This window comes from Dreissena polymorpha, chromosome 13, assembly GCF_020536995.1.
Source record: "Dreissena polymorpha isolate Duluth1 chromosome 13, UMN_Dpol_1.0, whole genome shotgun sequence".
NCBI lineage: Eukaryota > Metazoa > Mollusca > Bivalvia > Myida > Dreissenidae > Dreissena > Dreissena polymorpha.
The window spans coordinates 6,491,695-6,505,679 of record NC_068367.1 but is presented as its reverse complement, the minus strand read 5'-3'; the positions used below and the strand labels follow the sequence as shown (position 1 = coordinate 6,505,679).

The following is a 13,985-nucleotide window of genomic DNA, read 5'->3' as shown; positions in this document are numbered from 1 at the left end:
TCAACAAAACGAGAGAAGCTAATTTATGGCGAGTTTTAAGAATTATTTTGCCATTATCATTTATGGCCATTTTGACTTTTGAACTATTGAATAATTTTGCATAACACGGCGTCCGATGACTGTGAACAAAATTAATGGTCATTTTAAAATCTCACAATAAATGACATAATTATGGCCCGGACAAGCTCATTTATGGACATTTTATACTTTTGAACTCCTAGTGTGACATTGACCTTGGAGATATTGACGTAATTCTTTCGCATGACATACCGTCCAATGATGGTGAACTAATGTGCCAAATGATTTTAGAATCTCACAATGAACGACATAGTTATTGCCCGGACAAGCTTATTTTTGGGCATGTTTGACCTTTGAACTCAAAGTGTAATCTTGACCTTGGAGGTATCGACGTAATTCTTTCGCATGACACACCGTTCAATAATGGTGAACAAATGTGCCAAATGATTTTAAGGCTCACAATAAATAACAAAGTTATGGCCCGGACAAGCTCATTTTTGGGAAACTCCAAGTGTGACCTTGACCTTGGAGATATCGACGTACTTCTTTCGCATGAGACACCGTCCATGATGGTGAACAAATGTAACAAGTCATTTTAAAATCTAACGATAAATGACATAATTATGGTCTGGACAAACTTTCAGTTTAAAACGCAGTAAATGACCCCGTGACCTAGTTTTTGACCCGGCATGACCCATATTCAAACTTGACATAGGCATCATCTAGATACAACTTCTGACCAAGTTTGGTGAAGACCGGATGAAATTTTCGGGACAAACAGACCAACCGACAGACCGACAAAGTGACTCCTATATAGCCCCCATTACCAATGGTAATGGGGGTATAATAAAAACAGTGTACGCTTCTAGTAAATGATGTTGCGATTTGCTAAATCGACGGATTGCAAGGCCAGATGTTATTTGGCGTGGGACTGTCGTTGCGTCCCATCGTTCAATATAAGATTCAATTGGCATAACGATAATGGCGCAGTGTTGTAGTTGATAAGTGTCGTGGTCTGAGAAAACTGGGCATAATGCATGTGCTTAAAGTTTCGTCCCAGATTAGCCTGTGCAGTCCGCACAGGGACAACACTTTCCGCCTTAACTAGATTTTCGTGTAGAATAGACTTCCTTTAAACGAAAAATACCATAAAAGCGGAAAGTGTCGTCCCTGATTAGCCTGTGCGGACTGCATAGGCTAATCTGGGATGACATTTAACGCTCATGCATAAAGCCCAGTTTTCTATAAAAAAAACGCCTCTAATATAGCGCCCGTCTTGTGGTCGGTTGGAAACGAGTTTGATTATTACTCGAGAAGCGTTTGTATGAACGTTTTCCAAAGAAACCCACCGCATTGGTCTACACACAAAACACACTTTCTCAAAATGGTAAATAACTTGAAATATGTTGAACAATTCGAAACCATCGAGGTTAAAGATAATTCTAACTTCAGTAAAATAACACATGTACACAATCCATAAACATAAACAAAAACTTAATCGGAAGATGACCATGGCTTAAATTCTAAGGATATGAAACTAAAACATTACGCTCATGTTCGTGCGATCACTGGATTTTCTTAAGTGTTCCTTACGCCTGGTATCGTCTACAAAGATATATATGAAACCGGAAAAGTTCACACTTAAGTGATATGACGAACAAAATGTTATTTCCTCAACCATTTCTCATGTTATATCTGTGTAGTTTTTGTTATATTATGTTCATTTTTCAACGTACATACGAAATCCCAAAATCTTTACAGAACATAAACACAATCTATAATGAACATGATGTAGTGTTTTTTTTAAATATGTAAGTGATTCGCTCAATTAAGAAGTCACCAAAATTAATAAAACCTTGTGTACAATGTATACCAAAAATGTGTAATACTCAATCAAACCAGTAACTAAATGTTCAACATTATCAAAATAATTCATCGACCTCAATATTTGAAAACAGTATGATAAATCACGAAATAAGTATAAGATAACACTTCTTCTTAAAACTATGATTTGTGGCCGTTATTCCAAATGCTTAATTTACTTAAAGGCCAAGGTCAACGAATCTTAATTAGGCTCATTTATGTTTTTTTTCCACTATCAACTCCAAACAAATGAAGGTAGCTCGGTCTTTTTCTCGTTAACATTTTTATATAATACATGTTAAATGTTGGTACATGTATCTTACAAAGACGAACGTTCAAATCCAACAATACATTATTTAAAAAAAACACTACTTTTTCTAATTTAAAACGCACGCGACTCAAATGTGCTGAAGTAGTCAACATACAAAAAATAATTTTTGTAAACATAATAGAAACCATTACATAAAATATTTCACTTTTAAATAGCTATACATGTGCATTGGCGCCACCTCCTAAACTGAGCGCCACCTCCTTGGCATTGGCTCCATCTCTTTTTGAAAAATGCAAAGGTATCTATTAGATCAGCTACAAGCCAATGTTTTTGTACACGCATTTACTTGTACAGGTTCAAAGCAATCGTTTTATGTAATGATCGAGCGATTTGATTGCAAGGGCATTTGCTCATCACATAGGCAAAAGACATCGAATTCTGCCATGCCAAAACTAATAAAGGTCCTCGCGTTTCCAAATGGGTTGTGATTGTATATTTCTGTACATTTTAGATGAAATTAAAATAGACATTAATCCCAACGACTACCTATAGAAAACTAACTCTAGGACAAGAGCGTCACACCAACAGAAGTACCTGCCCTACTCCACTAAGACAGATTGCTACAAGCATAGCTTCTTCCCAAACACCATACCTCTCTGGAATAGACTCCCAGCTTCAGTGGCTGAGGCTCCTTCATTGGCATCTTTCAAGAAGGAGCTATCGAACCTTACCTTCTAACGGGGACTCTCTTCCAGCTGCAAGTAAATTCAAATGATGGGTTCGGGCTGTACCGGCGGGGCCTAGTGCCCCTTAACCGCCACGGAAGCCGGAGAGGTCAGCCTTGATGAATCGAAAGCAGCTGATAAAACTTTCCTTATTTCTGCCTGTATCTTTATGTCGCTCCGTCGATTCTATACTTCTACCTTTACTTTTTTCTGTTTAATCTCTTTCTCTTAGCGCACCGTTGAAGGATTGTCAGGTCTGACAGATCAACGTAACGATGTAGATGTAGATGTAGATATTCGTTGAATCGCACTACATTGGCCTATTTTTTTTTACAATATTGCGAAATGTGTTGAAAACGTATTATACCTAATCATCCTGTAAAATTATCCGTTAAATTTTAAAACGTCCGGGCCTGAGCGCCACCGCGGAAGTTGAATTGGCTCATTTATTAATGCATCTCAAAAAAGAGGTGGCGCGCGTGATTAACGGCCGTGGAAAAAAATTCAGTGCCTTCAGCGCTTTGATTATATAACGAAGGAATGCGTACAGAAATTTATCTCTGGTTTGAACGTTTCAAAAGACGGTATCTAAAATTGAAGTCAGCTGTGCAGCTGAACAAATCCCAGCCATTCAATATATCTTCCACAAATCCTTGGAGTAAGGCAAACTACCAACCGACTGGCGGAATGCAAACATCGCCCCTGTATATCAAGTACGAAGCAAAAATCAAATCGCGAACTGACGTTCTACCCATCATCTAGAATATGTATGGTTTGTCTTTGACACGACGATTTAAGTAAGGGTGTGGAATAAAAAAAATACTATTAAATGAACACTGTTTTCAACTAGTGTTTTAATAAGTAAACGCAAATATGCAAAAATTATTACACTTGAATTTCATAAAAACCGACGGTATAGCTAAATGACCAATGTTTCTAAGATATCACATGTATAATTGATTTTGTGTGCGTAAGTTTACAAAACCATACATGTACTTAACTTGCGTTCTACAAAAGAAATCCCATAATTAATTAAAGTGCGAATTCATAACTGTGGTAAAAGGCATAACAGTTATTCTCGATATAGTACACTATTGATCTAGATACCGAAACAGCCGTAAGACGGACAGTGAGAAGTTCGTACTGATGAAGGATGATTAGTGTATGATAACCTTCAGACCTAATTTTATAACATTGTATTATACATGGCGCTATTTCGTCTGCAACGTGGCATAAAAATGATTAAAAAGAAGAAAAACATTGATTTTAAGAACATAGTAATTGCAATCAAATTAGGTAAGAACGTTGTGATGAGATAAAGTAAAGTAATAAAGTTTTATTAGTAGAAACAAACAGAGAACTGTAAAAGGTTCGTATTCTTATATGTTGAACTTTCTGCTAAACTCAACAAGCTCAAACTTTTTAAAGTTTCTATAACACTCAAAATCAACGAAACTTTCGTACAGAATTTCGTAAAATAAAGTTAACACCTTAACAATTAGTGTTCAATATAGCTAGAGCCACAATTTCAACGCAGGATGTTGTATGATTACACAGATTTGTGTAGATACATTATGCTCGTTTTTATTTATTTGTGACACAATAAATTCCATTTTAATTTCCTGCGAATATAGGTCTATCTATTCATATGACACACGAACACTAAAATGGTACCAATACAAAACGATAATAAAAACGAGCATTTTGTATCTACAAACATCTATTTTACCAGACAGAGGCGTATCCAGAAAATTTTCAGAGGGGGGGCTCAACAGGGGAGGGTGCATATTTTAAACATATTTTTTTGCAAATTGTGTGTGCCTTTTCTTTTTAATCACATGGGGCTTGTAATGATCTGTTGTGATTTTATCTCAAATACCCTTTTTACCATAAAGGTGTAAATATATTTTTTTACAAAGGTTACAGGTCAGACAAGCAAAATTTTATGATCCCTTAAGCGAACAAAAGACTCACAAAAACCAACTTAAACACACTTTTGTAGACAGAAGTGTGTTTAAGTTGTTTTTTTTGTGAGTTTTGGTATGTTGGTTTTTGTGAGTTTTGGTATGTTGGTTTTTTATGAGTTTTGGTATGTTGGTTTTTTGTGGGTTTTGGTATGTTGTTTTTTTGTGAGTTTTGGTATGTTGGTTTTTGTGAGTCTTTGTAACACACAAAAAACCAACATACCGAAACTCACAAAAAACCAACATACCAAAACTAAAAAAAACAACATACCGAAACCCACATATGTGTAACAAGTGAGTTTTTTCTGTGTTTAACTCAGTTTTAACCAAGTTGGTAAAAATACCCACTTTAAACACAGAAAAAAACAACTTATCAAAACTCACAAAAACCCAACATACCGAAACTCACAAAAAACCAACATACCAAAACTCACAAAAAACCAACTTACCAAAACCCACATATGTGTAACAAGTGAGTTTTTTCTGGTTTAACTCAGTTTTAACCAAGTTGGTAAAAATACCCACTTTAAACACAGAAAAAACCAACTTACCAAAACTCACAAAAAACCATCATACTGAAACTCACAAAAAACCAACATACCAAAACTCACAAAAAACCAGCTTACCAAAACCCACATATGTGTAACAAGTGAGTTTTTTCTGTGTTTAACTCAGTTTTAACCAAGTTGGTAAAAATACCCACTTTACCCTTGTCAAATAAAAACGCACTTTCTACCAAAACACACATTTAGCGCACTTAAAAGTGCGTTAAAGGTCAACAGAAGAAATCTGACTAACTGTTCATATTTTATAAAGTAATACCATATTATAACAACAAAGTAAAAAAATAAAATTAAAAAAAAAAGTTAGAGCTAAAAAAACGATGATTTTGATGATCGGGAATTTCCGTAACGCGTTCGGCAATTTCCGCCGCTATTTTACCCCGATGACGTATGTGTGCACCACTGCGCATGACGAATATTCCCATGTTATGTACAGTATGCACTGAAGCATGCAAATTTCCCTCAAAACTTCAAGGATTACAAGACTGTGTTGATCATTCACTTGCATATACTTAATTTATAATCTCTTTTGTGTTGATTACGAGTCGAACTTTTACATGACATTGAGGATTTACTGATTTATAAGATGGTTCAATGTGCAGCGTTTGGCTGCAATGCTCGTTCTGAAAAGCAAACGGAGAAGAAAGGATTCTTCGGCTTCTCAAAGGACGAAAGTATTAAGCGGAAATGGATTCTAGCCGTGAATTCACGAAGGATTATCGACGGAAAGGTGGTGGACTTTACGCCAAGCAAATATGCAAAACTCTGCATAAAACATTTTGAGGATAAGTGCTTTGTCCACCCCCCCACCCCGAGTGTGATGGCGAGTGCGGGCTTTGGGATGAGACTGTCGCTGCATCCTGATGCAGTGCCAACTTTGTTCCCTCACACGGACAACTTCAAGGCATTACAGCCGAAAGCCCTAAGGCCAGACGAGTTAGGAGCCCCCAAACGGAAACGTGACAACTATGGTGCTTTTTCCAAGAGAAATCGCAAAACGGTAAGAACTTAATTAATAAGGTCAATGATCAGATATGCATCTTAATACCACAAGTTCTATGTTATTTCAAAAAGCTCAAACACTGACAATGTAAAAAATACTTTTGAATTAAAAATCATTGTATGTAGTTAGAATAGTTAGCAGCTAGTAACCAAACTGACTTTGGCAGTACGGCAAGATCTAATTATTTATTGTAAGTGTTTTGACAGGCATCAGTTTGAAATCGACACATTTCGATCTTAATACAAATGTGTATCTATCTAAATATACTGCTAGTCGACACAATTAGCATTTCAAGCAGTGGACACTGTTGAGTCCATTTCCTGGGAAGAACCAGTACTTGGTGTCTATGGAGGAGATAATGAGAAAGCTCCCTGAGTAGGGAGCGAACCCAGGAACTCCCGATCGCTAGACGGACACCGCATCCACTACACCACCGTGACCTCTTACTGTTTTCCACCACGGTTAATTTAGCTCAAGTTCTAATGTAAAGCAGTTGCTGACAAGCCATATTTTCTACCTATTTACCAAAAATTCAATTAATAATGTGTTGCTTATCTTTTTATTGTTTAAAATGTGAAAACGCAAGGGCTTTTTAGTAAATACATTCAGACTTCCAATAATGTATTAATGCTGGTTTAGAAAAAGAGATGATAAGTTAGAAATAGTGTGCCATTTAACTGTTAAAAGAATAAAAAAGAAATTTGAATTAGTAGCCGACAGGTGTTTTATTATTTATATACCATTTATTCTTCATGTAGTGTGAATCATAAAATGCATCTTGATTTTTTTGTGTTTTCATAAATTGAACAGCAACTGATTCTAGTACTTAGTAGCTGATGGCCATTTAGGCTACTGGTAGTGCCATGATAATTTAAATAACAGTTCAATTTCAGTCTTCAGGGTAATATTTTTAGCCAAAATCATTGTTCTATATTAGAAACAGGAGAAAAATCCAATAGCCTGACTATATAAATTATTAATTTCTAGAAGCCCAAATAACATCTTACCAGACCCGGGATGTCTGGCTTATAATTTAAGACTGAATAAATGTTATATTTTCAAATTAATATTGTTACATGCATTAATTGCATTGGAAACAGTTTTCAGTGTAATAAACTCATTTTGCTCCTTATGGGCTTTAGCCATTTTGAGATTTCATTATAGCATTCAATGTACTAAAGATGTGTTGTTTGATTAATTTCTGAAGTGGAAAAAAGAAAAACATGTAGTTTTACTATTATGAATACAAAGTTTACTTTATTTTACAATTTTGTGTTACAAATCTTGTAGAAAATAAATGACAGCATTTTAATATGTGTAAAATTAAATAAGCTTTTTTCGGGTTATCATTTTTATATTTTATTTATAAAGTTGCTTCAATTAGGTGGTTTCTGTACAAAATAAGTTGGTCACTAAACTAGCTGAATTTTTGCAAATCACCATGCCAACAAGGCACCAAGTTGGCAGATTGTGGTGTATTACCACCCTACAGCTGCCATAAATCAAGCTGGTGTCATAAAATAGATGGTCCTCTTTGTTTCTGTAAAGTCAAGTATTGTTATCAGTGATCTACTGTTATCAATTGTATTTGGCACAGACAGTAATAAAACAAGCAGATTATCAGACTGCAGTAATCATAACAACTGAATATACAACATACTGCACTAGTAGATAGAACAGTATTTATAAATAGAATAGGAAATAAATTGCAAAAAATATATATAACATTTTAATTTTGAACAACAGCAAAAAATATAAATAACATTTTAATTTAGAACAACAATCTACACTTTTATTCTTGTCTTTTGTCTTTATGCTTTCTTTTAATTTAAACACTGTATTATTTTAATTGGGATATTTTTTTTATATATATTGTATTTATTTAGTTTGACAAATTATAATTAAAACAGATACTTGCATAAATACTGGCATCATTTAAATACATTTCTTCAAAACTTGATTTTTTTATTAATTAAAAAACAAATCCTCATGAAATGAGCTATAATGCTGCGCATGGACACAGTTTTAAAATACAGTTAAAATGAAAAAAAAACAACAACCATTTTTAATGAAATAGTCATGGAAAATTGCTTACCGGTATAAAGCTTTAATTAAAGATACTAATACTATATTGCAAAAATAAATGTAGATCATGAAATGAATAGTTTTGTTTGAGAAAATCACCAAAATGATGTCCATTCCCTGTTTGATGTCTTATTCTCAATTCACATAATACAGTGTTTTTAGAACACATCATGACTTGCAGTTGACCCCTATTGATTTTGAGGTCACTAGGTCAAAGGTCAAGGTCACGGTGACCCCAAATAGTAAAATGGTTTCCGGATGATAACTCAAGAACGCATACGCCTAGGATCATGAAACTTAATGGGTAGATTGATAACGACTCGCAGATGACCCCTATTGATTTTGAGGTCACTAGGTCAAAGGTCAAGGTTATGGTGACCCGAAATAGTAAAATGGTTTTCGGATGATAACTCAAGGACGCATATGCCTAGGATCATGAAACTTCATAGGTAGATTGATCATGACTCGCAGATGACCCCTATTGATTTTGAGGTCACAAGGTCAAAGGTCAAGGTCACGGTGACCCGAAATAGTTAAATGATTTTCGGATGATAACTCAAGAACGCTTTTGCCTAGGATCATGACACTTTATAGGTGCATTGATCGGGACTCGCAGATGACCCCTATTGATTTTCAGGTCACTAGGTCAAAGGTCAAGGTCACAGTGACAAGGTCACAGTGACAAAAAACATATTCACACAACGGACAGCCCATATGGGGGGCATGCATGTTTTACAAACAACCCTTGTTTCATTTACATTTATCGGATTATATATTTAACATCCGATTAATGTAAATGAAATGATTATGAAATTTTGTTCAATGACATGTGTTGCCATGAAAGTTGGACTATTACTTGTCTTTAGGCTCGAAGGCGCACAAGGAATTACTGTTGGTCATCGGAAGCAAGCGTCTTCTCTCTGACATTCGCATGCTGTCACCAGCTGAACAGACCTCGATGCTGGAGGCTCAACACAAGGTGGTCTGCCAATTTGCGCCAAAATTTTCTGCTTTTCATACGCAGCAATGAAACAGAGGTATGAATTGTGATCGATTAATATTATATCTACAGAAGAGCTAGCGCAGGCATGTTGTTTTTGTCTTTCATAGTCCAGTGGTAATACTTTATAAAACTACAACTTTAAGGCAAAAATTAGTTTATTTCCTACACGATTGATAAATATTTGTGCAAGTTTAATGAGAACAACATTTGATTATGATGCGGTTTGGGTTTTTTTACATTCGGCATTGGTTGCGGAAATTCTAACAACCAAAAATATGATCTTTAATTTGAGTAAAATTAATATCCTAGTTGACTAATAAACATTGCCATTTGCAGTTCATAAACCATCAAGTGCCCATGAGCATATGTCCATAATAAATATGCATTAGTTGTGAAAATGATTTTAGTTCCTTTTTATGCCCGTGAAGGTGGGCATATAGTGATCGCACTGTCCGTCTGTCTGTCTGTCTGAAATTCCGTCACACTTTGCGTTTAGGTTTCGAAAAATGTGGAAAAACACTTTGCGTTTAGGTTTAGACAAATTTGGAAAAAGGGGGCATATGTCATCCTATGATGCCTTGTTGTTATATGAAATAGTAATTGTTGATATAATTTGTGATTAAAGGCTATTTTTTGTAATCCAGATTGCATCTGGCAGCCCTGCATTCCGTTTCTAATGCGCACAGGAAACATGCAGAGACGAAGAACGGCGAAAAGCGCTACAGGATTTCGTATCCAAAGTACAAGGCGGGACACCATGTCGTGAAACCTGTCAAAGAGGCCTGCAATTATGGTAATGGTCCTTCTAAGCAAAATAGAAAATTGGCATTCTAATATATAATATACAAAAACCTAACAGTGAAACTGACTAAGTTGACTGTTGTTGTTGTTTTTTATGCATAATATGTGTATTTTTATTTATTTGTTCAATGTGCATAGTTTAACCAAGTAGTAAAAAATAAATTGTTGATGCTTTTTTCAGATTATGTCACAGAGCTCATGGTTGAATTGCTGCAATTAAAACAACAGTTCAAGAGCACCCGGATTGCTAAGCAGGCATCTTCTTCCATTCTGTTCTCTCCACCACCATTAGCATCATCTGCGAAGAAAATTTTAAAGAATGAAGCAGTGCAGTTGCACCGCTCTAGGTTTAATTAATTACAGTAATTGGAAACAACTTGGCATGCCATTTGTCATGTATTGCTCCAGCTGGGTTAAGTGTACGTGCGTAAGGTGTCATCCCAGATTAGCCTGTGCCATATATGTTTGTAATTAATTTAAAAAATCCTCGCGCTGGAAAGATGGGACAAAGCGTGCGCAAAATATCTCGTCCCATATTAGCCTGTGTCCCTGATAAGACTGTGCAGACTCGACGTGAACACATGAAATGCCCCAAGTTTTATATGACAATGTCTACGAATGTGTCCTTTTGACAAATTAGAACCTAGCTGAAGCACTGATCACGTATTGTTTCAAATTAACATAGCAACTACAGTTATTTTTTTGAAAAATGTGAATGTATTATTTTGACAAATATGCTGTAATAATAGTTTTCCCATTGTGTGCTATACTGTTAGTATAAAAATGTTAATGTCAACACCTTTATTTTTAAATGTTGGGACCATGTAGTGTTTTTGTGTGATAGTATTGGTCTGTAAAAGATGTTTTAAAAGTCATTTTGTTAAGGGTACTTAATTTGACTCCATGACAAGTTGTATTGCAACATTGTGCTAGTAAAGCTCATTTACTTATTCCGTCCAGTTTTCTAAAACTTGTCGTCAGGTTACAAGTTGTTCTGTTGTTGTGTCTGTGGTAATTTATATTTTTAGATGTTGCAATAAACTTGTATGCAACATATATATTGTTGTATTGGAATGTTTTCTCCATTTCAAAAACATCGAGAGTAAAAATTTGACATGCTATTTCTCATTAATAATATTAAGTCACCTCGCTCGTGGAGAGTTTAGAAAAATTCAATTGCGTCATATTTATATAAAATCAAGACTAATTATTAAAAAATATTTATTAAAAAACAACAGAAATGAGATCATTCAAACTTTGAAGTGAATGTCGACATACATGAGATCAATTTACCATAAATAAAAAATCGTGTGCAGGGAACACATCGGGTTTCAACAAAATGGCCATGTCAGGATACTAGCAAAAGAAATAAAACATCTATTCTCGGTCATTTAGTATTAAATGACACGACCATTTACGTAAGAATTATTCATTTCAAATCAACATTATTTATTTCAACTAGTACGTTGTTGAAGTGTTGAACTTGAACGGTTAGTAAATTTGGACTGGCATTCGTACGTCGATCAGTTTCAGCGAATAATTATATCTTTTCAATGTGTCAATTATATTTGCCTGATTAAATTATAATTAAATACTTAAAAAGTCAAGATGCGATGTCCTGTGGATGTGTACTATGAAAAATAAAAACACGTTATATGACGAACTTTAAAAAGACAAAAGCTGATACCGTTTCCTTTGTTATGAACTCGTAGCAAGTGGTTAACTCATACGTCACTTCCGGTTGAAACAAAAATGTCGACTCGATCACGAAGTGCGAAAAATCGGCATAGTTATCGGCTGTATACTCGCTGAATACGATGGTTTTAATCGAATTATGATATGGAAATGCATTTAAACGTTATAATCTCCCATAATATTGGTGTATTTCAGGATTTTTTAATCGGGTCCGTTGATCTTTAATTGTGTGTTTTTTGTTAATATGTGCGTTTTCAGTGTTCAAAAGTGCATTTAAGTGCGCTTTTTGTGCGTTTTTTCTTTTCAAGTGCGTTATTTAGTGAAAAAGTGCTTTGTTTGTGTGTTTTCTTCATCTGTAAGTGCGCTTTTGAGTGTAGATGTGAGCAAATTGTGTGTTTTTTATCTAAGAAGTGCGTCTTTTATTTAGGAAGTGCGTTTTTTGTGTGTTTTCTTCATCTGTAAGTGCGCTTTTGAGTGTAGATGTGAGCAAAATGTGTGTTTTTTATCTAAGAAGTGCGTCTTTTATTTAGGAAGTGCGTTTTTTATCTAAGAAGTGTGTTTTAAGGTTTGCAGATGTGGGTTTTTTCTCACAAAAGTGCGTTTTTCTATTTTGATGTGCGTCTTTTTTAAGCATAAGTTAGTTTTTTATTTCATAAGTGCGTTTTTATCATAATGATCTGTTTTAAACGGATGTATCTAAAAAAGACACATGTTTAACACACTTCTTAAAAAGTGCGTCTTTAACAACCGTTTAGCAAATGTTGTACAGAAATTGAACAAGAAACAAAATTGTTGCAGGCTCTAACAATTTATTTACATCAAATGAATAAACATAGACATATAACTCAGTAACCTGTAATAATATAAGGGGCAGTTTGAATAATTACTGGTTGTCCATATTAACCTGTTTAATGTTTACATACTTTATCATACAATTTCAATGCATACCCTATTGCTTACGTTTTAATCTCAAACATTTCTAAAAATTTCCACCTAAATCAGATTGTGTGTAACTAATTAAAAATATTGAAAGTGTCAAAAGTATTTTGTGGGCTTGATAGTATCAATTATATTTCCTCAACATAAATAAGTATTTGAACTTTCTTATACTGATATTTATACCCTAATACAATTAATGTCTACCACATTGACCATAAACATACATTTTAAAAGGCAATTAAAATAATATTTAAACTATTAATATTATTTGCTAAAACCATTCAGCATGCTATATTTAAATATTTACAATTAAATATAATGTGTTAAGGGTACTGTGTATTATTCAATAAATATTTTGGTGTTGAAATGACTGCCTTATCAGTATTTCTCAAATTATGCAATTTTTGGCTTAGACACAGCATGGAATCAGATAAGAGAATAGCCAGTCCCTATCAGTCCTCCATCTAAGCCTAACTAAGGGGTGTTGATATACTTTTGATTTGTTCAGGCACCATCTATTTGAGAACCACAGATAGGAAGTTATTTTTTGAAAACAAGCAGCATCAGCAACTGACTTTAAGCTAGAATTAAGACTTATTATTCTAGTGTAAAATGCCTTGAAATACTTTCAGCATGAAGTATTGTGTGATGAAAAAAATGTGTATTTACTACAATGTGTAAATCAAAAATAAGTTTGTTGCAAAGGAGATTAAAAGTGGGTGGTTAAAGACATATAAAGTGATATGGTCTAGTTCAACAACTGCCTGTATTTTTGGAATACTGAAGAACAGTCTGTTGTAACAGGTTCGTATTTTCAATTCTGCATTCGTTTTTATACGCCCATCTATGACGGGACGTATTATGGTATACCCCGCGTCTGTCCGTCCGTCCGTCTGTCCGTCCGTCCGTCTGTTAATGTCGTACGCTACGTCAAATATCCTTTGACAGATTTTCTTCAAGTTTTAACACAATCTTAATATTGATAAACCCTGATCCCCTTTCGTTTTTGACGGAATTCTGAATTGTCGTTCCAGAGTTATGGGACTTTGTTCGTC

At 34.6% G+C, this 13,985-nt stretch overlaps 2 protein-coding genes across 5 annotated transcripts in view; both read left to right on the top strand.

Annotated features, from left to right (window-relative positions):
• The first annotated feature begins 4,069 nt into the window (after positions 1-4,069).
• LOC127854475 (uncharacterized) overlaps positions 4,070-13,985 on the top strand; it is a 282,308-nt gene continuing 272,392 nt past the window's right edge. For 2 of the 3 annotated variants that reach the window (XM_052389530.1, XM_052389527.1), the window contains exon 1: positions 4,070-4,173. In XM_052389530.1, coding sequence (XP_052245490.1) covers positions 4,083-4,173 — 91 coding nt within the window. In that variant the 5' untranslated portion in view covers positions 4,070-4,082. The remainder of the gene's footprint in view (positions 4,174-13,985) is intronic. The other variant, XM_052389528.1, reaches the window with a different exon arrangement.
• LOC127854477 (uncharacterized) lies at positions 5,625-11,339 on the top strand. Of its 2 annotated transcripts, none has more exons than XM_052389536.1 (4): positions 5,625-6,404; positions 9,359-9,529; positions 10,140-10,288; positions 10,478-11,339. In XM_052389536.1, the coding sequence occupies exons 1-3, from the start codon at positions 5,991-5,993 to the stop codon at positions 10,170-10,172; spliced, it is 618 nt and encodes a 205-aa protein (XP_052245496.1). In that variant the 5' UTR covers positions 5,625-5,990; the 3' UTR covers positions 10,173-10,288; positions 10,478-11,339. The 2 variants fall into 2 exon arrangements, with proteins under 2 accessions (XP_052245496.1, XP_052245497.1); XM_052389537.1 differs by lacking the exon at positions 5,625-6,404 and adding an exon at positions 6,586-6,868 and having other exon boundaries at positions 10,478-11,333.

What these genes read in the sequence shown, in the direction of transcription:
- LOC127854477 (XM_052389536.1), top strand. Translation starts at nt 5,991, where the DNA reads ATGGTTCAATGTGCAGCGTTTGGCTGCAATGCTCGTTCTGAAAAGCAA. An exon ending in CCAAGAGAAATCGCAAAACG is followed by an intron (nt 6,405 to 9,358) that starts GTAAGAACTTAA and finishes ACTTGTCTTTAG; the next exon opens with GCTCGAAGGCGCACAAGGAA. An exon ending in TACGCAGCAATGAAACAGAG is followed by an intron (nt 9,530 to 10,139) that starts GTATGAATTGTG and finishes TTTGTAATCCAG; the next exon opens with ATTGCATCTGGCAGCCCTGC.